This window comes from Tachysurus vachellii, chromosome 14 (assembly GCF_030014155.1).
Source record: "Tachysurus vachellii isolate PV-2020 chromosome 14, HZAU_Pvac_v1, whole genome shotgun sequence".
NCBI lineage: Eukaryota > Metazoa > Chordata > Actinopteri > Siluriformes > Bagridae > Tachysurus > Tachysurus vachellii.
In genome coordinates this window covers 16787821-16812507 of record NC_083473.1, presented here as the reverse complement: position 1 = coordinate 16812507, position 24687 = coordinate 16787821, and the positions used below count along the sequence as shown (strand labels likewise).

Genomic DNA, 24687 nt, shown 5'->3' with positions numbered 1-24687 from the left:
AAGATTGGCATCATTACATCATGCATAAAATTTGTGTCCACTTTTGCCATTTTAAATAATACGATAACTTTTGGCTTACTATGTAGTCATATAATATATAATATAAATCTCTTCTTGTTTTAAATACTCACTGAGGGTTTAAACCCCCTAAAGATGAAATCCTAGAACCGCCCCTGCCAATATGTACATATACATATACACAATGATTAACTGAAACATAGGTAGAAGTTATTCATTTTGTAACATTATTTGGCATTATTATTTTTGAATCGATTGTAGATTTCTCAATGTAAATAAGAAAACTAAAACAAGAGATAATTTGTTAAAAAAAAAAACCAAATACTAAAATCTGCCATTCTGTTATAATGCCTGTATAATTTGTTGTAATGAAACAGTCATTTGGTCAGAGATGCTTGTGCACACTTTCTTCTGGCAAATGCAAACATAATTAAGTAATTAATTTATTAATTAAAGCAGACCTATATAGTAGATAAGTGAATTATTTTAACATTATAATATGTTTTGCTCACAATTGCTTTCGTATTTTCATGCTTTAAATATCTTTTTTTATTCATAATTATTAAAAATTATCTAAATCTTAATATTACAATTATGACACCAGTTTTTAGGAGTTCCTCCTAAATTTGCCAGAACTACTTAAAGAATCAAACTCGGAGAGGACACAAACATTTTGAACAGAAGGACCCTGACACTGAAGTGAATAAATGGACATTACAAACACAAATGCACAGATAAGTTTTATTAAGATGATTACCAATTAACAGAATGTATCCGTTCTCATAATAAGCTCTTAAAAAGTAAGATTTAAGTAAAGCAAACATACAGTATTTTAGCTAGCAGATATAATAAAAGTAAAGTATATAGTAAAAGCCCAGCCCTCTTTCTCCTGTCACTCCCTCACTTCAATATTGTTGTTGTCATTAACTATTTTAAATTTTATACATCTGGAAATTGTTGGATAACATCAGTGCATGTTAAACTAAAACCTGAACTAAAGGAAAGATTTTATAAACATAATGTCACTGTTGTATTTTAACTGAATTCTTTGCAATTGACAAACAAATCTGTGCAAAGATATTCAAAAGTTCTGTACAGTAAGGCAAATTCTCTTTTTTTGTATTCTTGTTTTTGTTATTAATGGAATACGATAAGATAATAGATCAGAATTTCAGCTTTTATTTAATGACATTTACATCTAGATGTGTTAAACTCAATAACACAACACCTTTGGTGGCAGACCACCCAATTATGTGAGGAAAAGTATAATAACAGGTCAAAAACTGTCTTTAAATAACGAAAGTAAATAACACTTAATATTTGGTTACTTCAAGACTCTTCTCTTCTTCTAGAGGTCCGGACAACTGAGTCACTGGCTATTTTCAAACGGCGGTTGAAGACCTACTTATTTAGGAAACACTTCAACTAGCACTTCTTTCCCTATCTTTTGCATTATTTTTAAAAAAAAATTTTAAAAATTAAAAAAGACCTGACACTTTTTCACTGTAACTTTGAACAAATGTTTTAAACTCATGGTATCTTAAGAATGTAACCTTGTGAGCCAGCATTAATGTATTCAATGCTAGAGACTTAAGCACTTATGTACGTTGCTCTGGATAAGGGCGTCTGCCAAATGCTGTAAATGTAAATGTAAATAGCCCTTATTTGCAATAACTGCATCAGAACTTGACTTATCTCTTTACTTCTTTTTGAATTTCAATCTGACCTTCTGATCCTTACTGCTTATAAGATGTTTAGATCTTGTGGTATACATTCACACCTGCCCCGTGAACAGACATCACTGACTGTCATATTTGGGTTTTTCATCATAACTCTTCTAAAATACTGTTGTTTTCTTTGGCCCATTTGTTGAACATCTGCTTGTTAGTACATCAATGGTTACTTTTTCCGGACATTCTATATTGTTTTATTTGCTATGCCCAACGCTAGTGCAATGGCTCTGATCTGTTTCCCTCTATTCTCAGATTCAAAATAGTTTGCTTTTCTCCCATTGACAGCTCTCTGGTTTTCAAAGCAAGAGTAGATATTCAGTACTATTAACTAACTGGGCAATGCAAAACGCGTGAAAGTTACATGTGCCAATATTTTTGATCAGTTAATAAATGGATGTGTTCAAACAAAAGGAGCATGTTCTAAGCTAGATGTAAATGGACATATCAGGGATTTAAAGCTGTAATTCTGATCTATTGTCTCATACATTTTTTGATCTCAAATCCAAATAGAAAAAACAATAAAACCTGCCTTGCTGTTGCAATACATTTATAGAGATAATCAGGCTAATGAAAGCTTTTTTTTTTTTTTTTTTAAAGAATAAGACTTTCTCGTGGCTGCTGTGGGATGAAAGAGTTCAGAGGCCAAGAGCATCTTCTGTAACCTGACAGCCCAGCAAAGAGTTTCCTGCCTGTATACACTCTGAGTGGTTGACCACTGAAACACACACAATCATCATCATCATCATCATGACAGTGCTGGTTAGACATTTCCCTTAATCAGAAAACTGCTTCTTTGAAATTTAGATGTTTGAGCTGTAAAAAGTGCTTTACATTGTTTAAATGTTTTATATCACAGTTACGTAATTGATGATTTAAATGTAGAATTTACCTTTCTGACTGCGGATCCATGACACTGCCTTCATGGCCAAAAACTGCCACTCAACCTGAGCATCGATCTTAAAGCCGTGCAACCAAATCAATGCAAGAAGTGTAGCCCAGACATCTGGCTTCACCTGTACACAAAAAACAAATAGGAAACTAACACCAATGAAGGATAAAGCGATGTCAATATACATGAATGAGTGAATGAATAAAGTCCCGTTAACTATTTTCACATATAGTTGAGAAATAAATTAGAATACATTCAGGTTTTGTTCTCGCTAATCTACATACAGTATAGCAAAAGTCTGCTGCATTGTAAGGGCTTGTGTTTTGTTTTACAAAATGAGAGACCTCAGTAAGGGCGTCCCGTCCTTATCTACCCAAACCAACCCGCTTAACCATGTCGTATCTCAAGCCATCAGACAAGAGCAATATTCATACTATGAGAATGTGTGAGAACATCATGCATCAGCTGGGATAAACTAGATTAGTGCAAATATATAGCTTAAAAAAATAAGTAAAAAAAAAAAACTTTAAAAAAAATTCATTTAAAAAAATATATATTTATATTAGAACTGGTATATCAGACAAAGTCAATTTTATTTGTTTTAGTTTATATAGCAAGTTCTAAACAGAAGTAATTGTGTATTTTCTATCTTTCTTGTTTTTAGCCTTTCCGAAAGGAACAGCAAGGCCAATTATTATTATTTTTTTGCTGTACAATGACAAATTTGAGTATGAGATCATAAGAAATCTTTGTGAACTCCAGTCTGACCTTCTGCTGAGGAGAGTTTTGCATCTTGTGGCATTTAGATGCAAGTATCAGGAATTCTGATCTAAGATCAAATATTGTCTCATTGTACCCAAATGTTTTCAGTGTATAGCAAAAGCAATAGAATTGTCCTTAATGGTCCAATACTTTTGGACGGAACTGTACAGTTGGGTCCATAAGTATCTGTACAGCAAGACAATTTTCATCATTTTGCCTCTGTACACTACCATGATGCATTTCAAGTGAAGAAAAATAAAGAAAAAAGTAATTAAAATTACATAATTTAAGCTTAAAGTAAGAAAAAAAAAAAACAGTATTGATTAAGGCTTCAATGGTAAATTTACTTTGGGTTCACACATTAGAGATATTTAATGTGTAAAAACCTGTGCAGGAATCTTCTCGATCAGCTCTTTTTCTGTTCTCCCAAACACCTCTGCAAGTGAAGACCCAATTTCCCAGCAACCTGAAGCCTTCTGGAGAGAGATGAGCTCCATCAGTAAGTCCTTTGGAGTCCCTGAAGTTTCTACAGAGACAATAATATAAACAGATAGATCAGTATAGACATACAAACACATTCATCTCACTAAGAACCTGGCCTTACTGCTGAACATTACCTGGGCTTGTGTCAGATCCTGCATCACCTAAAGCAATGAAACAATTTTAGCTTTAACACAAACATTTCAGAACTATTACCATTTAACAGTATGAAGCACACCAGTTTTAAAATTATCCTACCACTATAGCACTATAATAACCACAGAATAAATGATTATCATCTAAAAATAATTGTCCAGCATGTTCTAATATTTCTATTTTGAGTTTGTCTATTTGTCTATTGTCTATTTAAAGCTAAAAGAAAACTGAACAGTATAGTTTTATACAACAGAGCTGTTGAATTCTTAATCTAAAAGTAGTTGTTGAATTATTGACTTATTATTATCGTCTTACATGGTGGCCAACACCAGGATTTCTGAGCTTTGTAACAGCCAGTTTTCTAACATGGCAAGGCTTCAGGACAGAAATTTGGGCTTTCTGATGCATCTGGAATACGACAAGCTGTATCTTGTTTTTGTTGTATTATCTCCAAGAGAATTACCGTACCAGTGAGAACTCTTGTGGAACTCCAAATGGTTAAAAATGTACAATGTAAAATTTTATTCAAACATAATTGTAATTTTGGCAAATTGTTGCACCATATAAGGAATAAGCTACTTTGAGGCAGGCGCTTTGTTATCAGACAATAATCCACTTTAGGTAAAGACTCTACACTTTGTGTTGGGTCATTTCACTTCAACATTGTTTATTTTTCTCTAACTGCACATCCTGTTGGTTTTTCTCTTATCTAATTTGACCAATTACTTAAATGCATTGAGAATTGAACAGCTCACCAATTAAACTTGATTAAACATTCACACACTACAAGACAGAGATATCCAGAGGGTGTACACTTACACTCATCTACTTGAAGAAATCCACCAACACAGTGAAAATAAAATCAGTTGAAAAAAGTAAAAATGGGGAAAAAAATATATTAGTTATATTCAACAATCAATATTAAAGAACTAAACCAGGTTATGTATTTAACCCGGTTCCCTGAGAAGGGAACGTGATGCTGTGGCACGGCTGATGCTATTGGAATATTTCACTGGAAAGTTGTGTCTGAAGCTCTGTGTGCACATGCCAATTTATTGGCTCAGATATGAAGCACTAGTGGATAGCCACTGACATGCCAGGGGCAAATTCTAAGCAGGTGGGGCGACTGATAGGGCATGCAGGTCTCCCACTCTTTTAAGTGAGGCCAAGGCAAAGGGCAGAGCTGTCTTCAGGGTCAGAAACTCCTCAAAGGCTCACTATGGGCTCACAGGGAGCTTCCAGCAGTCTTTCTAGGACCGCAGAGAGGTCCCAGGAAGGAAGGCACGGTCTGCAGGATGTCCTCAGCCATCTGGCACCATGCAGAAAACAAAAGATCAGGAGGCCCTTGTCTACCCAAGGAGGTCCCGAGTACAGGTTCGTGGTTTGCAGCAATGGCTGCCTTGTACACTTTTAAAGTAGAGGGCTGAAGGATTTTGTGTCTAGTTCTTTCATGCATAATCAACGCCTGACATTCATATTTAAATGTCTGATGTTTATGTGCCTCACCTGTAATTAACATACTGTATAACTGTAAAGGGGGAACCAAATCACTGATTATATTGTGCCTGTAAAACAATCAACTGATCAATACACAGGGTGGCCCCTCTGTCCTGTTCATTGTAAGTTTTCCAGTAGAAGGTCCTAACTGTATCTGTCTATTGTTTGAAGGCCATTTGTTACCAGATATAAAGTCTGGACACAAACAGTATCTTTGGGTTAAGTTCCAGACATCTTCAATAAACACTTTTCCCCTGAACTTGAACCAGCTTACTTTTCTTTTACGTATTAGAAGCATTCTAGTATGTTGGCAAGCCTCCCAACGACTTTGCAGTCAAATTCAAGGAAAAATTAACAGGAGGACAGGCTCAGAGAAAGGTGAGACTGCAGAAACTCCAGCACTGTACTGACCAGGCAGTGAACTGGGTCCTGACAGTGCTGACCGAACCAGAGGCAAAAAAGCCTCCACTTCAGATCATACTGACTTCTAGTGGAGGAAGCCCTAGCATTCAATAGTCTCTATCACCTCAGATGAGAGGCTTGCATCTAGGAACTGGTTCCCCTCAGGGGCCAAACCAAAAGCTTCCACATCTCTTCCACATGTGGGGCTATAGGATTGCCCCTTGCGGCTGAGAGAGAATATCTTTCCTGTCAGGAATCTTTCATGGAGAACTGTATAGAAGGGAGACTAGATCCACCATCCAAACTCGAGTAGGCCAAGGAGCCACTAGAATTAGGTGGACTTGATGGTTGCACACTCTGACTAGGAAGACAGCCCAGGCTTCTTACAGTGGCAAGAGATAAATTCCATAAATGCTGCAGACTGGCGCTTCACCCCCTGGTGCCTGTCAGTGACAGTACTCAGCTGCAACGTCAAACAGGCCATAAGGAAAAATGGAGGAATCCAGAACAAAAGGACCCCTCTCTGTCTTTAATCCCCATTACTTTAGGACACAGGTGCCTGTGATGACCTGTCTGCTTTGTGACATGGAGTGCGAGATCTGTGGCTCGGCAGAGCTCAGATTTTGCCTCAGGTTTCAATCCCTCGCCACAGTTAAGCTTTTTTAGCAGGACAGCCTGGTAGGCCTGCAAGACCACCATGGTGTGCAGGGCTACCACGGCCTTTTGCCTGCTGCCATGTAGGCCTTCCCAACAACGGCTGAAGTGATTCTACATGGCTTAGTAGGGAGTGCAGGCTTCCTCTAAACAAGCAACTTGGGGGAGAAATAGCTTGTGAGCATTCCCATGATTTTCAAGCCCTACAATGGCCAAATAATTAGATGTGGCCGGAGAAAAAAGACGGGCAGTATAGGGATTCCCCCAGGACCCTGATACCTTGGCATGTAGGTCCAGGAAAAATGGCAGTTGCCTGCATGGGGTGGCATTTCGACTGAACTCAGGAAGCAGTCTTCTAGCTATTTTAATCATGCATCTGCTCTGAGCCATTAAATTGGTGTGTTTGTGCAAAAGACCTTGAGACACTGCTTCCCAACAAAGTGTTCCCATAACATGAGCCATGATGCAGCGTTGATGAATTGATGTGTATGAATTATGCTGTGTAATGTAAGAATTATTCCGGGCTATAAGCCGCAACTTTTTTCCCACGCTTTGAACCTTGCAGCTTAAACAATGACGCGGCTAATATATGGATTTTTCACTTTTTTTTTTCCAAATTCATTCTATGACGTGGTCAGTTTTTTGCCGGCATGAAGCTTTCAATAGACCAATGAAATTGCCGAACGGGTTAACTCCGACACCGAAGGAGATGACTTCAGTGGTTTCAGTGCACAGGAGGAGGAAGATAGTGACCAATGACTTTCTTGGTAGGCTACTGTTTACTGCAAATTTTTTATTTTTTGTTAATGTGTTCAGTGTTTCGTTAAAGCCTATTTATTTTTGTGACAAGCCGTGTTTTGTTAAAGCTTGTGTAAAGTTAAAGGTAGCCCAATGAGCAGAAAGGGGTGGGTCTTGTCAATATGGGCGAAGAGAGTGTTCAGTGCGCATTTCAAAGCGGTTTTAACAATGGCATGGAGGATAAAAACAAAGAAAGAAAGTGAAGAAAGGCTTACGATAAGACAAGAAGTAGGACCCGTGTTAATATAGGATCAGCTTTCCAGCACTGGAGAGAACTGAAGGAGTGGGAAATTGGCCACATATTCACAGATTGGAGTTTCCCCGAGTCAATAACTCCTGAGCTAAACGCTGTTACTACACAAATAACACCTCTTTTCTCTTTTCTATCGCAGTAATGTAGAGAGGCAGCTACAACTGCATTTTGCTAGTAACAGCGTTTAGCATTTCTTCGCTTTCTTTCTTTGTTTTTATCCTTCATGTCAATGTTAAAACCGCTTTCTGCTAATGTCACACATGCGCACTGAACACTCTCTCCGCCGCATATTGACAAGACCCGACCCTTTCTGTTCATTGGCTACACGTTTGTTTTGTTTTTGTTTTGATTTTTAGTTTGTCGTTCCGACTCAGTTTTCTGGAACATTTCTCAAAAATCGGAGACCCTACCTTTAATTTTTTTCTATGTACCTGTTGGCACCTGCGGCTTATAGACATGTGTGGCTTATTTATGTTCAAAATAATATTTTTTTTTAAAATTCAGTGGGTGCGGCTTACAGTACATTCAGGTGCACTCAGTAGTCCGGAATTTATGGTATAAAATAAGATATTAACATTAACTCACCAAGGGAGTCTGTACCGAACATGTCACACATTGCTGCACCAGGAAACGCTGTAATGAGGTAAACAATAAGATAATGTTAGATTATTCATCTGCTTTCTGCAATGTTTACAAAAAAATTCATTATTATTAATCAATATTTTAATAAATGTAGAAAAATAATCTCTTTAAGACTCTGCTGTTTGAATGTGGCCCTTATTGTAATTGCATGTTTTGATGTATATGAATTGTGCTGTGTAGTGTAAGAATTACAAACTATTATATTTGGTAACTTGCACACCTGTATATGTAAAAGCAAACAAACAAACAAATATTCCTCATAAATCATGTGCTTAATTTTCTCATCATGGAATGTACTGTACACTGGCGGATGGAAATAAAGACAGCTTAAAGCTTGATGTATAAAATATTAACATTAACTAACCAAGGGAGTCTGCACAGGGCACACCAAGCATTGGCATTGGTGGAGCAAACGCTGTAATGAAATAAACAATAAGATAATGTTAGATTATTCATGTGCTTTCTAAAAAAGTACAGAAAAATTAAAATAAACCTTTTAGAGGACTGGATGTGTAGAATTAAGCACAAGCATCTAGAAACTCAATATAGGAATGTTGCATTAAAAATAAATTGTCATACTTTAACAAATAGAAAAAAGTATTAATTTCTTTACATTTTTGAAAATAAGAAAACTTTACAATGTAAAAGATTAAATCACATCAGCTGACCCAGTCAGATTATTATTATTATTTATATTATTATTACTGTTACAGTATGTATACAGTAGCTTGACAATGGTAAAAGAACTTCTACTCTGAATATGGTTATATAATCCTAAACACTCAGTGTTACACATTTAGAATTTACTATTAATCCATATTTTAATAAATGAAGAAAAATAATCTCTTTAAGACTCTGCTGTTTGAATGTAGCCCTTGATGTAGTTGCATGTGTGTATGAATTGTACTGTGTAGAAACTAATAAATTTGGTAACTTGCACATTGGACATAAAGACCGGTCTATGTAGAAGCAAACAAACAAATCTTTCTTGTTAATCATGTGCTTCATTTTCTTATCATGGGTGGTACTGTACACTGGCAGATAGACATAATGACAACTTAAACTTGACTAAAGCTAGATGTATAAAATAAGATATTAACATCAACTAACCAAGGGATTGTTGACAGAGCATAACATCCGGTGGTGCATGAAGAGACGCTGTAATGAAATAAACAATGTTAGATTATTTATGTGCTTTCTAGAAAAGTACAGAAGAATTAAAATAAACCTTTTAGAGGACTGGATGTGTAGAATTAAGTACAAGCATCTAGAAACTCAATATAGTAATGTTGCATTAAAAATAAATTGTCAACATCTACAAAAAAAATAATTTCTGCAGACTTTACATTTTTATTTATAATAATTAAAACTAAAAGTAAGAACACTTTACAATGTAAAAGATTAAAAGCACATCAGTTGCCACAGATTATTATTATTATTATTATTATTATTATTAATAATAATACATACTACTGTTATGTTAACAAAGGTAGAAGAGCTTCAAACATAAATATATGCTGAGTCACATCACTGTTGGAATTCATTCATTTGGAATTTCTTTAAATATAAATTAAATACAAGTGCACTGACAAATGTTTATTCATTCATTTTCTACCACTTATCCGAACTTCTCGGATTCATCTCAGGAGTCATCGGGCATCAAGGCAGGATACACCCTGGACGGAGTGCCAACCCATTGCAGGGCACACACACACACACACACACACTCTCATTCACTCGCACACTACGGACAATTTTCCAGAGATCAACCAATCAACCTACCATGCATGTCTTTGGACCGGGGGAGGAACCGGAGTACCCGGAGGAAACCCCCGAGGCACGGGGAGAACATGCAAACTCCACACACAAGGCGGAGGCGGGAATAGAACCCCGACCCTGGAGGTGTGAGGCAAACGTGCTAACCACTAACCGTGCCCCCCATGACAAATGTTTAATCAACATAAATTGCAAAGTCTGAATACGACAAAAACAGCTTGAAAGTCTCAACAGAGTCATACTTAACTGACAATAAGTTTTTTGTATTATGATTAGCACCTTACCTATACAACATGCTGTATAGAGTAAAACAATAACAAGATGTTAGAGTATTCATGTGCTTTCTATGTGAACAAAAAATGACAATAATTAAAATAAACTTAGAGGACTGGATGTGAAAATTATAGGCACAAGCATGCAAAAACTCAATATAGTTGTGTGGCATTAAAAATAAATTGTTATACTTTATTTACATTTCAACATCTAAAAACAAACAAACAAACAAACAAAAAACCCCCACAAATGCTTACTGTCTGGTGAGTCGGTCTCCTTAGTGGATTCACACCTTGTGTACTGTATTTGTGTTTTTTAGGTTGTGTACCTTTGTTTTTGGCTCAGAAATCTATGCTTATAAAACTATTTAGTTTTGCTCATTTTAAATTTTAGTTTTTGTCAAAATAAAGTGTACTTTACAATACTTTAAATTGTACTTTACTTTACAATTACTTCTAAGTAATTGTATTTACAATTATTTTCCTGTAACATCAATCACACCCACTTGTATGTTATTTCTTACCTTAATTTGGTTAATAATTACTGAACTGCTGTGAGATCTGAACAATTAGGGTGCTGAACTTTCAGAAACCAAAAGAAGTTGCTACAGTACTGTTGCAGGCTGGAGTACAATTTCCAATTGGATCGGTTTTAGTCTAAAATTGAGCAACTGACCAAAAAATAAACTTACCTCTTTTTTTCCTTGACACTGTACAGTTTAAAACAAAAACTTTTTTGAGAATTTATTATGACTAATATTACATTTTCATATTATCCAGCCCAATGGTGTTTTTATATTATTGCACATTTCTGCACATTTATAATGACCAAAACCTTAATCTTCTGTTAATTACTAGATAGATAAAAGGTAGTAATGTAAAGTAACATAAGACTTTTCTACTCTCAAATCAAGGTCCTATAATTTACATGCAACTTTACAAAATCTAAAAACAAGTAACAACACATTTAATGAATGAAACAACACAATATTTTTCTCAGGACATAAAAATATTCACAAACTTCTATGTTCTGTTACTTACCAAAACAATACATCATTGGACACGCCATCAGCACTGGAAGTATATAAAGACAAAAAGGATGTTAGTTTCTCTGTGTGTTCTGTATAATGTGTTTTTACACATAAAAGCACTAAAACTGTGGATGCTGATCAAAGTAATGTTTTTGTATACAGTATGTAGAGAAATGTTCTATTGCAGTTACAAAACAAAGAAGAAGAATACTGACTCGGGGTATGAATTCTCCTCTTCACCAGTGGCCCCTTCACAGCTTGTTTGTTGCCCTTATGAACAGCTATGAAGGCTGTGTGTGAGCTGCTCACTCCACACTGCTTACTCAGTTTCACCACTCTGGCCTTAAGAGCATCTTTATCAGCTCCATCAACCCTCTCGTCTCTTTCCAGAGAACGGATCAGAGAGCGAGCACCAAGCCTGTGGATGGCCATCCTGTACTCACACACACACACACACACTGTCATGGGCGCGGGATAAAAATGGACCCAAATGCAGGACAGCTAAATAAAACAGGATTTATTAACTTAAACACGAAACAGGACGTAGACAACAGCAGACAAGGACATCAGAGGATTCCGCGCTGCACAAGGCAACGCGGATCAAATAAATAGACAAGACAATCAGAAACATGAGGAACAGGTGTGCAGAAATGGGCAGGAAGAGACGAGGGCAGGGCAGACACGTGAACAAGAAACATAAACAAAAGGCACATGGCCAAAGTCCGGGCAGAGTCCTGACACACACACACACACACACACACGTGTACGTACGCAAACACACACAGTTTTGACTGAAATCCTCCATAAACTGGTGGCTGGTTCATCTTATTGCACAAAACTAACACTGAGTACTGTAAAGCTGATATTTATTACTATTATGAGTATGACAGCTAAAGACACCCAGCCAGGGTTTATTATGCAGTCATATGGAAAGTTGTGGCTCAGTGATCAAAGTGTTGGACTACTGATTAGAAGGTTGTGGGTTCAAATCCCAGTACCACCAAGCTGCCACTGCTGGGCCCATGAGCAAGGCCCTTAACCCTCAGATGCTCACAGTTATAAATGGGATAAGGATGACTGCTAAATGCTGTAAATGTAAGAAGTGTTAGAGAGTACACCAGGCACTTACCCTGTGTTCTCGACAGGCTTCAGGAAGAAGTCAACACTGTTTGTGACCTCTTGACCCCCTAAGCGATACTGCACTGATATTTTTCCCTTAGCATCTGGGTTCTGACATTCCTAGGGACGGAGTGAACAGTGATTACTAAAAGATCCAGTCATGTTCTTGTAGGAGAACCACAATTTAAACAAATATTTGAGTTTAACCATTTATAAAATTCTGCATAAATCATTGCAAATTCATAGAGTGAAATAAGTTTACATTTTCACCTTTCCTTTCAACTGGGCATAAATCAGTGCTCTTTGACCATGGAACAGTGATTTAATTTGGGGGCTCAGATGAGAGAAAGACAATCCAAACCAGTCCTCAGTGATATCAGTCACTGCTGGTTGTAAAGCATAGCGAAGAGACTGCATTACCTAGCATTGGGAATGAAAGACATGTTCAATAAAAAGTGTGAAATGTAGTAAGATTTCCCAATAAATCTCTCATCTGTTTGTCAGTGGGAACATGAGACCCAGAACATGCAGAATTATCTGTACATTCTGTAAATGACATAATTGACAAACATCACATCATTTGAATGACACTGTAATGACTATTAACTAATATTATTTGAGCAGAAACCAGTCTTACTTTGGCCTGCATGCGATCAGTTCCTGTGATGAACTGGGCGTGGCCACAGCTGTTCTCAGCCAATCCTGTAATGAGTTCAGAACTTGCACCTTCACCAATCCCAAATGAGAAGCATCTGTTTAAACAAAGGAGTGGATTATATTATATCCTTTATGAGTCGTTTAGATCAGAGGAGAACTTTAAAACATGTAAACAAGTGAACACTAAATCACAACTGGTCATGATGCTTCATCCATAAATGTTAAATAAATATTTTTTATTACTATAAATAGCTCCACCAAAGCATTACATTACTATTTACATTGATAAATAACTTTATTCTCTTTTAAAATCCAATTATTTTCATGGCTGAATAATATTTGCTTCTGTTATACAAGTCCCTTAGATTAAGCTGTTACTTCAGAAAAGATTACTATTAAACTCTCAGATGTACAAAAATGAGTTAAACTGGAGGATGCCAACTAACACACACTAGCTCACGCATGTGCACCCCCTCGCACATGCACATTCACGCACACATACGCACGCACACATACACGTATGCACACACATTGACACAAGTGCACACACGCAGACACGCACACAAGTAGTGAGAGGAAAACTGGTATTAAGCGCTACTAACAGTCTAATATTATAAATATATATATTATAATAATTATAAAATTATTATAAAACTGTCAGTTTCTTTATTCCAATCAGTGTTGTGGTGTGATACATTTTCCTTTTTTTATATTAATATCTGGTCCACTTTAGTGAATTGCGGTTTAAACTATTTTGCTCCTTCCTTCTGAAAATCTAATGTTAATTCTCATGAAATAAAATAATTAAATATTTGTACAACTCAGTTAGCTATTATGTATTAGGAATAATTGAAATGCTTTCCATATGTAAACTATTAGATATTCAGTTCTGCATTATGAATGTTTTAAGATCTAAACAGCACATGCCTGTGGAGATCAGCATTGCTCTTGACACAGTGAAGAACATCTTTGGTGTTTCCTACTTCACCATCTGTAAATATGAAGAGCTGAAAAGAGAGAGAGAGAGAAATTTAAAGACGAGCTCCCTTGAAAATTTCTCACTGTGGATAAAGACTAATATTACCTGTCTTGGGTGGTTGGAGATGCAAGGTTGCTTGTAAATGTGTTCCAAAGCTGGCAGAATCTCTGTGCCCCCCATGTCTGCTTGCATCTCCTTTACCTTCTGCACCGCCTGCTCCATAGTGTCCTGATTGTACTGCACACTTTGACTAAAATCAGAGAAACATACAGCAGACACAACAAATTAGCTAACCTGCCCTGTATCACTCTCACATACTAAAAACGTAAAAAACATGAACATGAGATAAACTTGTCACTACAGGGACAGAAACCTGAGCTCAAAATCAAGACCTGGAAGGAAGCAAAGCTACTTGTTTCTACCACCCAGCCCTTCATCCTTTCATTTCATCCATTGGTGTATCTCATTAGTGACAAAAATAAGACCTATTCACTGCTTCATGTGATTTGAACTCACGGGAAGAAGGAACTATAATGAGAGCCAAAGCCATAGATGTTGAAGTAACAGTCCATGGGGAGACTCTTCAGTAGCAGGAGAAGAGTGTCCTAAACACATCATTACACACAGTCAGTGTTATTCTTAGTTCACACGGCAAAAAAAGAAAGAAAAGAAGTGTTACAGTTCAGTTAAGTGTTAAGGCTTACCCTGGCACAGTCGATGCGTCCCTGTGCACCTGGTCCATTATGCATGCTACAGGACATACTGCCAGATCTGTCCATAACAAACACAAACTCACCACACGTCGACATGGAGGACATCACTGACTCAGGGAACTCTGGATAGAAACTGACCATGACCACTGGATCTCCCATGAGAGATCCTAAAAAGAGAAAAAAAAAAAATCAACAGAATTGTAATGAAACAAAAGTAAGAAAAGAAGAAACTAACACATGACCAACCAAAATAGGCTTAGAGTTTATTCTAGTTTTAGCAGTAGTACGTTTCCAAAGAAGCTCAAAATTGTCTGAAATCCATAAATAGTGTGTTTTTCCTTGTCCTACAGTTTAGGGAACAGATTTGTGAGATTGTACCTGACTCTGCTGCAGGAGCTCCAGCCTCCACTATAGCAGTGAGCTGATGGGGATTCTGATAATATAGATACAACTCGACATCTCGATCAAACATGTGACCTGCACCAAGACCTACCTAAACACACACACACACACACACACACACACACACACACACACACAATACTCAGTGTTCTGATAAAACAATTAAAAACAGTGAATAATAATAATAATAATAATAATAATAATAATAATAATAATAATTAAAGCTGCAAGCAGCATTTCCCGGGTTCAAGCGTTTAAGGCCTTTGGATTGACATGACAATATATGTCATGTCATGTTACATATGTCATGCTACAGAGGGTGCCACAATATATGTCATGTGAAGTAGTCACCCGTCCAGTTTTCCCTAAAATAAACAAAGTAATATCCATCCACGGTTTTTGAACTGTGACCTCAGTTTGACCTCTTTCACATGTGTCCCAAGTTTGGTGTTGATAGCTCATTTAGTTCTTGAGTTATTGACATTTTAGTAAAACTGGCTCCTCACAGTCCAAACGTTTTGGGGCCCCTTAAGGACCCTGAATCAGAATTTCGACTTTTTTTCGAAAATTATTGACAATGAGACTCCAGAGAATATTACTGCACTGGATTGGTCTCGATCAGGCAAAAAACCTAGGACTAGTTAGCAAAAGTAGGTTTCGGACAAAATGCGCTATAGCGAAAAAATTTTCGGGGGAGGAATGAAATCGGAGATATACGTTTTTTAAGTCATGAGCCAAGGATTCCAATGATATAAAGCACTTGAGATTTGGACATACGGTTTAGGGGTTATGGGGACAAATGCTGAAGCGCCCCAAATTGTCCGATTCCGCTGAGATTTTGGCCCTGAGTAACTGTGACCAGTACTACCATCTGACCAAGTTTGAGCTCTCTAGGCCTTACGGTTTGGGCTGCACGACCGTTTCTAGGGAGGAATAATAATAATAATAATAATTAAAGCTGCAAGCAGCATTTCCCGGGTTCAAGCGTTTAAGGCCTTTGGATTGACATGACAATATATGTCATGTCATGCTACATATGTCATGCTACAGAGGGTGCCACAACATATGTCATGTGAAGTACTCACCCGTCCAGTTTTCCCTAAAATAAACAAAGTCATATCCATTAGAAATGAGCCGGATACTTGGCTGAAACGAGTATCCGGTACGGATAAAGCACTTCTGCCGAGTACGAGTATTATACGAGTAATACGAGTCAATATCTGTGCTCGGATTGAATGAAAATCATCATTGGGTAGCTGATTGTGTCAGCGTTCTGTGATAGGCTAGTCACAGCGCCCCTCCCCTACACACATACAGATGTATTGTGTTGCACTCGGGTTCGCGGGTCTTTTCCTACTTCCGGGTTAGGCCCCACCCACTCCGAGAATCAGAATCAGAATCTTTGCCTTACAAGTCAACACAAAATTTGGTTTTTGGACTGTTTTTTTAAAAAATGGCTGTTTTTAGTGATTTTTCCGTTATAGCGCCACGAAGTGGCCAATCGCCACGGTTTTTGAACTGTGACCTCAGTTTGACCTCTTTCACATGTGTCCCAAGTTTGGTGTTGATAGCTCATTTAGTTCTTGAGTTATTGACATTTTAGTAAAACTGGCTCCTCACAGTCCAAACGTTTTGGGGCCCCTTAAGGACCCTGAATCAGAATTTCGACTTTTTTTCGAAAATTATTGACAATGAGACTCCAGAGAATATTACTGCACTGGATTGGTCTCGATCAGGCAAAAAACCTAGGACTAGTTAGCAAAAGTAGGTTTCGGACAAAATGCGCTATAGCGAAAAAATTTTCGGGGGAGGAATGAAATCGGAGATATACGTTTTTTAAGTCATGAGCCAAGGATTCCAATGATATAAAGCACTTGAGATTTGGACATACGGTTTAGGGGTTATGGGGACAAACGCTGAAGCGCCCCAAATTGTCCGATTCCGCTGAGATTTTGGCCCTGAGTAACTGTGACCAGTACTACCATCTGACCAAGTTTGAGCTCTCTAGGCCTTACGGTTTGGGCTGCACGACCGTTTCTAGGGCGGAATAATAATAATAATAATAATTAAAGCTGCAAGCAGCATTTCCCGGGTTCAAGCGTTTAAGGCCTTTGGATTAACATGACAATATATGTCATGTCATGCTACATATGTCATGCTACAGAGGGTGCCACAACATATGTCATGTGAAGTACTCAGTACCCGTCCAGTTTTCCCTAAAATAAACAAAGTCATATCCATTAGAGATGAGCCGGATACTTGGCTGAAACGAGTATCCGGTACGGATAAAGCACTTCTGCCGAGTACGAGTATTATACGAGTAATACGAGTCAATATCTGTGCTCGGATTGAATGAAAATCATCATTGGGTAGCTGATTGTGTCAGCGTTCTGTGATAGGCTAGTCACAGCGCCCCTCCCCTACAGTGATAGGCTAGTCACAGCGCCCCTCCCCTACAGTGATAGGCTAGTCACAGCGCCCCTCCCCTACACACATACAGATGTATGTGTTGCTGTGTCTCGCTCTGCTCACTCACAGTCACACACAGAACAGCTCTCTGTCTCTCCCTCAGTCACTCGGGTTCGCGGGTATTTTCCGTTAACGTTTAGGGTTTCTTCAGCTTTTTACTTCGGGTTGTAACGTTAATAATACGTACTTGCTAACCAGTAGAGTTCTGGTAAACGTGGGTTCGTCCAGACGTGGTGCTTGCTTGGTAGAATGCGACTCGCATTGTGTCTCTGCCTGTCGGAGATTTTTTTTCTTTTTTAAACCTTCAGCTGTCTCTAACCAGTAACCAGACACTGTGTGTCTGACACGTTTTTGCTGTATTTCATAAAAACATAAAGTTAGTAAGCTAGTGTTATAAATATTACAAATTAATTATTACCGGTTAAAGCCCCGACCCATTGCAAGACAAGCCCCACCCACTCCGAGTCAGAACCAGAATCAGAATCTTTGCCTTACAAGTCAGCACAAAATTGGGTTTTTGGACTGTTGGGGGCGCTAGAGAGCTTTTTTTTTTAAAATGGCTGTTTTTAGTGATTTTTCCGTTATAGCGCCACGAAGTGGCCAATCGCCACGGTTTTTAAACTGTGACCTCAGTTTGACCTCTTTCACATGTGTCCCAAGTTTGGTGTTGATAGCTCATTTAATTCTTGAGTTATTGACATTTTATTAAAACTGGCTCCTCACAGTCCAAACCTTTTGGGGCCCCTTAAGGACCCTGAATCAAATTTCGACTTTTTTTTGAAAATTATTGTCTTTGAGACTCCAGAGAATATTACTGCACTGGATTGGTCTTGATCAGGCGAAAAACCTAGGACTAGTTAGCAAAAGTGGGTTTCGGATAAAATGCGCGATAGCGAAAAAATTTAATGGCAGAAATGAAATTGGAGATATACGTTTTTCAAGTCATGAGCCAAGGATTCCAATGATATAAAGCACTTGAGATTTGGACATAGGCGTTTTAGGGGTTATGGGGACAAACACGTTTTGGGGCGCTGAAGCGCCCCAAATTGTCCGATTCCGCTGAGACTTTGGCCCTGAGTAACTGTGACCAGTACTACCATCTGACCAAGTTTGAGCTCTCTAGGCCTTACGGTTTGGGCTGCACGACCGTTTCTAGGGCGGAATAATAATAATAATAATAATAATAATAATAATAATAAAAATCCTAACAAAAACAATAGGTTTCCAGCGCTTCGCGCTTGAACCCTAAAAATCAGAACGAATACAATAGGGTTCCAGCGCTTCACGCTTGAACCCTAATAATAATAATAAAAATCCTAACAAAAACAATAGGTTTCCAGCGCTTCGTGCTTGAACCCTAATAAAAATCAGAACAAAAACAATAGGTTTCCAGCGCTTCGCGCTTGAACCCTAATAAAAGACATCCTTCGGTGTGTATGGTGTGTGTGTGTATAGGATCCAGTCAGGGGATAGTGAGGGACATTCCAAAAGCTCCAGCTTGCGTTTCTCCATGTTGTTTATAGTTGGTTTAAATGTTTCTGTTTTTTTTCTGTTTGCTTCCAAAATGTGAAATTTTGTGGAACCCATTCTTCCATCCATCTACTTGTGCAATGTTTTTGTGCAACCAGTTGCCACACAACTTTAAAGCAAAGTAGATCGATTCTGAGTTGGAAAGATGCTCCATCAATCAAAGGCTGCTCTGTTTTCTTCTCTGGTGATTGTGGCTAAAAAGTTCCATTATTTGTCAGGGATGGCACACAAGGGCCTAAATTCAAGGCTGCACTGAATTGAATAATGGAAGCTGGCACAATACAGGGGTGGCAGAGTTCAATATAACAGACAGGCCAATAATCCAAGACAAGTGAACAGGGTCAAACAGTCCTGTGATCCTCAGCACAGGCAAACTGTGTAATCCAAATATCGGTAATGAAGTAATACAGGGCAGGCAAAAACAACTACGGAAAAAAGTCAGGGTCGAACCAGGCAGCAGTATCGTATAGCAGGCAGAATTTGCAATGGGAGAGCAAGCAGGTTCAAACAAAGCAGATCAGGAACAGGAAAAAGGTGGGAGGACTAGACAGGAGCACAAGGCAAACTGAGAATACATGGCAAAGGAAAGCTTGTCGACGGAGTGTTAAATAGTGCAGGGAAGCATGAAATGGCTGATGCCCTGGAAGTGGTGCTACTCCCAAGATGGCCAGAAGTGGTCACTGAAACCTGATGTGAAGGTCGCAAACCCGGAGGTGTGGGGAGGCACAGTGACATCTTTACTTAATCAGGCCACAGAACATGTTTCAAAAATGCCTTTGGTTTATTCTAAATATGTTTTGATTGTCCAGGACTTCCCACAGATGTTTGATCAGCTTGAGAGCTGGGGAACATGGAAACCAAGTCATGCTGAAAGAGGCCACTGCCATTAAGGAATATTGTTGCCATGAAGCCATGTATTCTCTGTGTGTGTGTGTGTGTGTGTGTGTGTGTGTATCTGTCTCAGTTCTTGTAGTCAACATGTTGGAACAGTCTGTCAACAGTCATTCCAGCTTGCTCATTAGGAATAGATATAAAGTATTTTATATTTTAAATTAATATTTATAAATTAATTGTAAACTTTAAATGTATTTATTTTTATATGCATTATCTGTAAAGCTGCTTTGAGACAATGTGAATTGCTAAAAGTGCTATACAGTACAAATAAATTGAATTGAAATGAATTATATTGAATAAAGTCTTGAGCTACTGAATACTAATTGTATTGAATATAGTCTTGACAAGGGTTACACCAAAGAAAAGCTGTTAGATGACTACATGTGTTTGTACAATACACCCACTGATAAATCACTGCATCAGTCAAGATCAAATTGATTCATTAAACAGATTTAGTTCATCATTATACCTTTAAACTTTATAGCTCTGTACTCTCTCTCTCACACACACACGCGCGCACACCCTCACACGCGTACACTCTCTCACACGCACATACACACACCTTTGCCTTGGTGTGGTCTGTGTTGAGGAACATCAGAGGCTCTAGAGGACATTTGGACTCCACTTTAGTGATGGGGTTTGGAGAGTTTATATGTGCAGTAAAAGAGAGGGAGTAGGGGATACCAGTAGAACTTGATGTTATCTCTGACACTATACCACCCCCTGTACCTGAAAATAAAACACACAACAGATTATATGATTCATTCACATGAAGGATGATCCATTTAGCTAGGTATTTGTATCGTTACACTGAGATGTGACAGTAAAGTGTGTCCGATATATTTCAGTAAGGTATGTTTAGTAAGTGACAGTAAGTTGTTTCTGCTGGCTGTGTGTGTGTGTGTTTAATACCAGCTGGTGTGTAGCGAGGGTTGAGTACTGCAGGCAGACAGAACTGCAGTGAATGGTCAGCCTGCACACTCAGTTCAATGATATAGATGAAGGTGACAGCGGCACTCTGGTGTGGAGGCAGAGAGCCCACACTGAGCCTGAACACGTCCGCAGACTCCTCACTCTCCTCCAGCAGAAACGCCTGTTCACCTGAACTCAGTGCATCATCGTACTGCTCCCGCGCCTGACCCAGGACAACATACATGTGTTAAAGTTACATTCCCACCGAGCATCAGGCATGTTGTCCACCTACATTCATTATTACTGTTAACCTGTCTACGGGTAAAACTATTGTTTTACTCACCTCCTGTTTCTCCTGCACCTCAGCCACTATCTCCTGATCTGCAATCTTGGCACTGAAATGGCAGAGAGCAGCTCCTGAAGGCATGGGGAAGACAAACACTGCTTCCAGGGTGTTATCTTCCTCATTTATATACTTCAGGGTGGAGGTCACTGTCGCTACATGCCCCTGAACCTGCAGATCCACCTCGATGTTCTTTAGTGGAACTGAACAGAAAACATACAAAGATGACTGAGGTTACAGTTTATATCACATTTTGAGTTTTTCCTGAAAGAAGACATTAATACAAAAATCAGTCAGCAATAAAAGCTAGATGTTTTAAACCCAAAACTTCTGCAAATTGCAGTTACACATCAGTTCAACCACTGTGTGTTTTATCATTTATGCTACATTCATTCATTCATTCATTCATTTTCTACCGCTTATCCGAACTACCTCGGGTCACGGGGAGCCTGTGCCTATCTCAGGCGTCATCGGGCATCAAGGCAGGATACACCCTGGACGGAGTGCCAACCCATCGCAGGGCACACACACACACTCTCATTCACTCACGCAATCACACACTACGGACAATTTTCCAGAGATGCCAATCAACCTACCATGCATGTCTTTGGACCGGGGGAGGAAACCGGAGTACCCAGAGGAAACCCCCGAGGCACAGGGAGAACATGCAAACTCCACACACACACACACACACACACAAGGTGGAGGCGGGAATCGAACCCCCAACCCTGGAGGTGTGAGGCGAACGTGCTAACCACTACGCCACCATGCCCCCCATTTATGCTACATGATACTATTAAATCCACTGACATACAAAAACATAGAATAACCCGTTTGTTTTCTCTATACACTGAAGACAGCTTGAAGTCAAAATATGAGTATGAGTATAAGACAATAGATCAGGTATTTCAGGCATCTCTGGAGGACTGTTATAACTTCAGCCCTGTTCTGTGGAATTTGCTGATGACCTCACTGACATTTGTTTTGGGGATTTACTTTCCAGCTCTATCAACTGTGACAAATGCTGTTGTTTTCTCTGGCTGATCTGTTTGCAAATTGCAAATTGTATAATTGTGAAATATACAAATAAAAAAATAAAATGCCAAATGTTACTGCATTTTTGTCGACAAGAAAATAAACCTCTGAGAAATTTCAAGGAAAAGTAAAATCCATTTGAAATTGCATTGCAGAAATCTAGCTGAAACCTGCAAAAATTAAAATAAAATAAAAATATTAGTTTGAACTGCATTTCCGATGCTTTGCACAGAAGTCAAGTCAAGTCAGGAAGTTTTTATTGTAATTTCAACCTTATATAGCTGATGCAGTACACAGTGAAATGAGAATGTTTCTCCAGGACCAAGGTGCTACATAAAACAAAGACAGAGCTAAGGACTTAGAAAGTTAGTCCTAGCCACATAAAGTGCATCTGTGCAACCTGGTGCAAACAGTGCAAGACAAGACAAAAAAAAAATAAAAAATAAAAAAAAGACAGCGCAGGACAAAAGACAGTGCAAACAAAAAGTACAAGACAATACAAAAAAGACACTACACAAGACAATACACAAAAAACAGCACCGACCAGTGTAAATACTGTATGTTCAAACAATATTGTGTGTGCAGAAATACTGGAATGAACACAGTATTATAGCAGCAGCTACATGAGGTATTGTAAAGTATTGTGCAAAACAGCCATCGACCGAAATGTAAGACAGCATGTGCAAAGAACAAAAACAGTGTGCAAAACAGCATGTAAACAGTTTGATATGATGGTGCTGTGGACATGGATGTAAAATTGTAAGATTGTGTATGTGGTGTGGGTCATTGCAGTCCATACAGTTGATTGTGTGTGTGTCTGTGTATCAATCAGTGTTGGAGTGAGTATTAGTGTTGTCATCAGCCAGGCAGGAAAAATCACTACTGACCCTTCACACCCTGGACACAACCTCTTTCAGTTCCTCAATTCTGGCAGGTGCTACAGAACTTTGTTTACCAAAACTGCCAGAAACAGGAACAGTTTCTTTCTCCAGACAATCACACTGATTAACAATTCACCATAATTATATTCCCTGCTTCAAATCTATAAGTACTGCATTATCAGGACTGTCAGTCATCAAACTGACAAACGCAAAATATTACACAATCTGTTATTTGCACTACCCTGCCCTTCTCACACTTTATGTACATAACTGATGTCATATATTCTGTACTGATATTTAATACTCATAATGTCTATATCATATCACATCGGCTGCTTTATCTTGTAAAGTCTGTATTATCTTGTCTTGTATAGTATAATGTTATTCACGTCTGTACTTTTGGACAGCTGGAACCAAATTCCTTGTGTGTATAGTGTAACCTCACACTACAACCTGCCTGACATCTTTCTGTGTACGTTCAAATGTAAACTATAGAGGATTTACATTTACATTTTAATTATGTCATACGTTATGCGCACACAACTAGACATCCAGACAATACAATTAGATGTATGTGTACATGAAGTTTCACTATGACGCAGTTTATAAACATTTAAACAGTTAAAGGGATCAACAGCAAGCAGTACACAAAGAGTACAAGCTTGAAAACATGAACATTTAATTTTTTTGAATGAGACATTGTTTCCGGGACGGTGTCTGGATCCAGCTCAGCTCTGATCGGGATAAATGTTAAGGATAAAGTGGTTACGGTGAGTGAGTCGGTGAGTGATTTTGATTTTAAAAGAAATTGTAATAAAAACAATAAAAACAACACATTACCTGGTTCATTCTTGTTTGTCAGCAGGCCACAGTTCATTTTGTTGCTCTTGTGAATCTTTACACACTTCTGAGGTTAAATCCCTAAAAATAAACCTATTTATCAACGTGGAATTAGATTAAATTACACGCCGAGTATCTCACGTACGAAAAACGAATAAACATTAACACGAAACTGACAGTTAAAGAGCAGAAATAGCTAACAGTTTCCCGTCAGTAGACACCTACAGCAGGGTGAAATTAAAGCTGCAGACGGGAATTTTGTCCGTCACAAGCTTGAAGAGACTTTACGGAAAACGCTGGACTGCAGCCTGACTTCCTACTGGAGATTCTTGTGTTGACTCCAAAAATAGGGGCGGGGCTTTGGAACTATGGAAAGCCAAAAGAGTAAGAGGCTTAGTTTATAGTAATAATGTGTATACACCAATATGCAGGGGCGGTTCTAGACCTTTCTTAGGGTGGCTTCAGCCCCCGTGTCTGTGATCTCAGCCACCCTAAAACTTTTTACTTTCATAAATAAACAATAAAAATTACGTTAAAATGCAAGACATGT

At 38.4% G+C, this 24687-nt stretch overlaps 1 protein-coding gene across 3 annotated transcripts; it reads right to left on the bottom strand.

The window, feature by feature from the left end:
- Positions 1-745: 745 nt before the first annotated feature.
- On the bottom strand, positions 746-24462 carry LOC132857547 (von Willebrand factor A domain-containing protein 5A-like). 3 transcript variants are annotated; one of them, XM_060887547.1, is made up of 21 exons: positions 24138-24462; positions 21382-21584; positions 21039-21261; positions 20689-20855; positions 15210-15324; positions 14823-14998; positions 14635-14723; positions 14224-14368; positions 14067-14146; positions 13120-13234; positions 12753-12902; positions 12493-12602; positions 11579-11796; positions 11374-11406; positions 9395-9442; positions 8649-8699; positions 8228-8275; positions 4020-4046; positions 3789-3928; positions 2641-2764; positions 746-2466 (listed from the first exon to the last, which is right to left on the bottom strand). In XM_060887547.1, the coding sequence occupies exons 1-21, from the start codon at positions 24172-24174 to the stop codon at positions 2387-2389; spliced, it is 2379 nt and encodes a 792-aa protein (XP_060743530.1). In that variant the 5' UTR covers positions 24175-24462; the 3' UTR covers positions 746-2386. The 3 variants fall into 3 exon arrangements, with proteins under 3 accessions (XP_060743530.1, XP_060743531.1, XP_060743532.1); XM_060887548.1 differs by lacking the exon at positions 4020-4046; XM_060887549.1 differs by lacking the exons at positions 746-2466; positions 2641-2764; positions 3789-3928; positions 4020-4046; positions 8228-8275 and adding an exon at positions 8458-8504 and having other exon boundaries at positions 24138-24460.
- Positions 24463-24687: the final 225 nt, after the last annotated feature.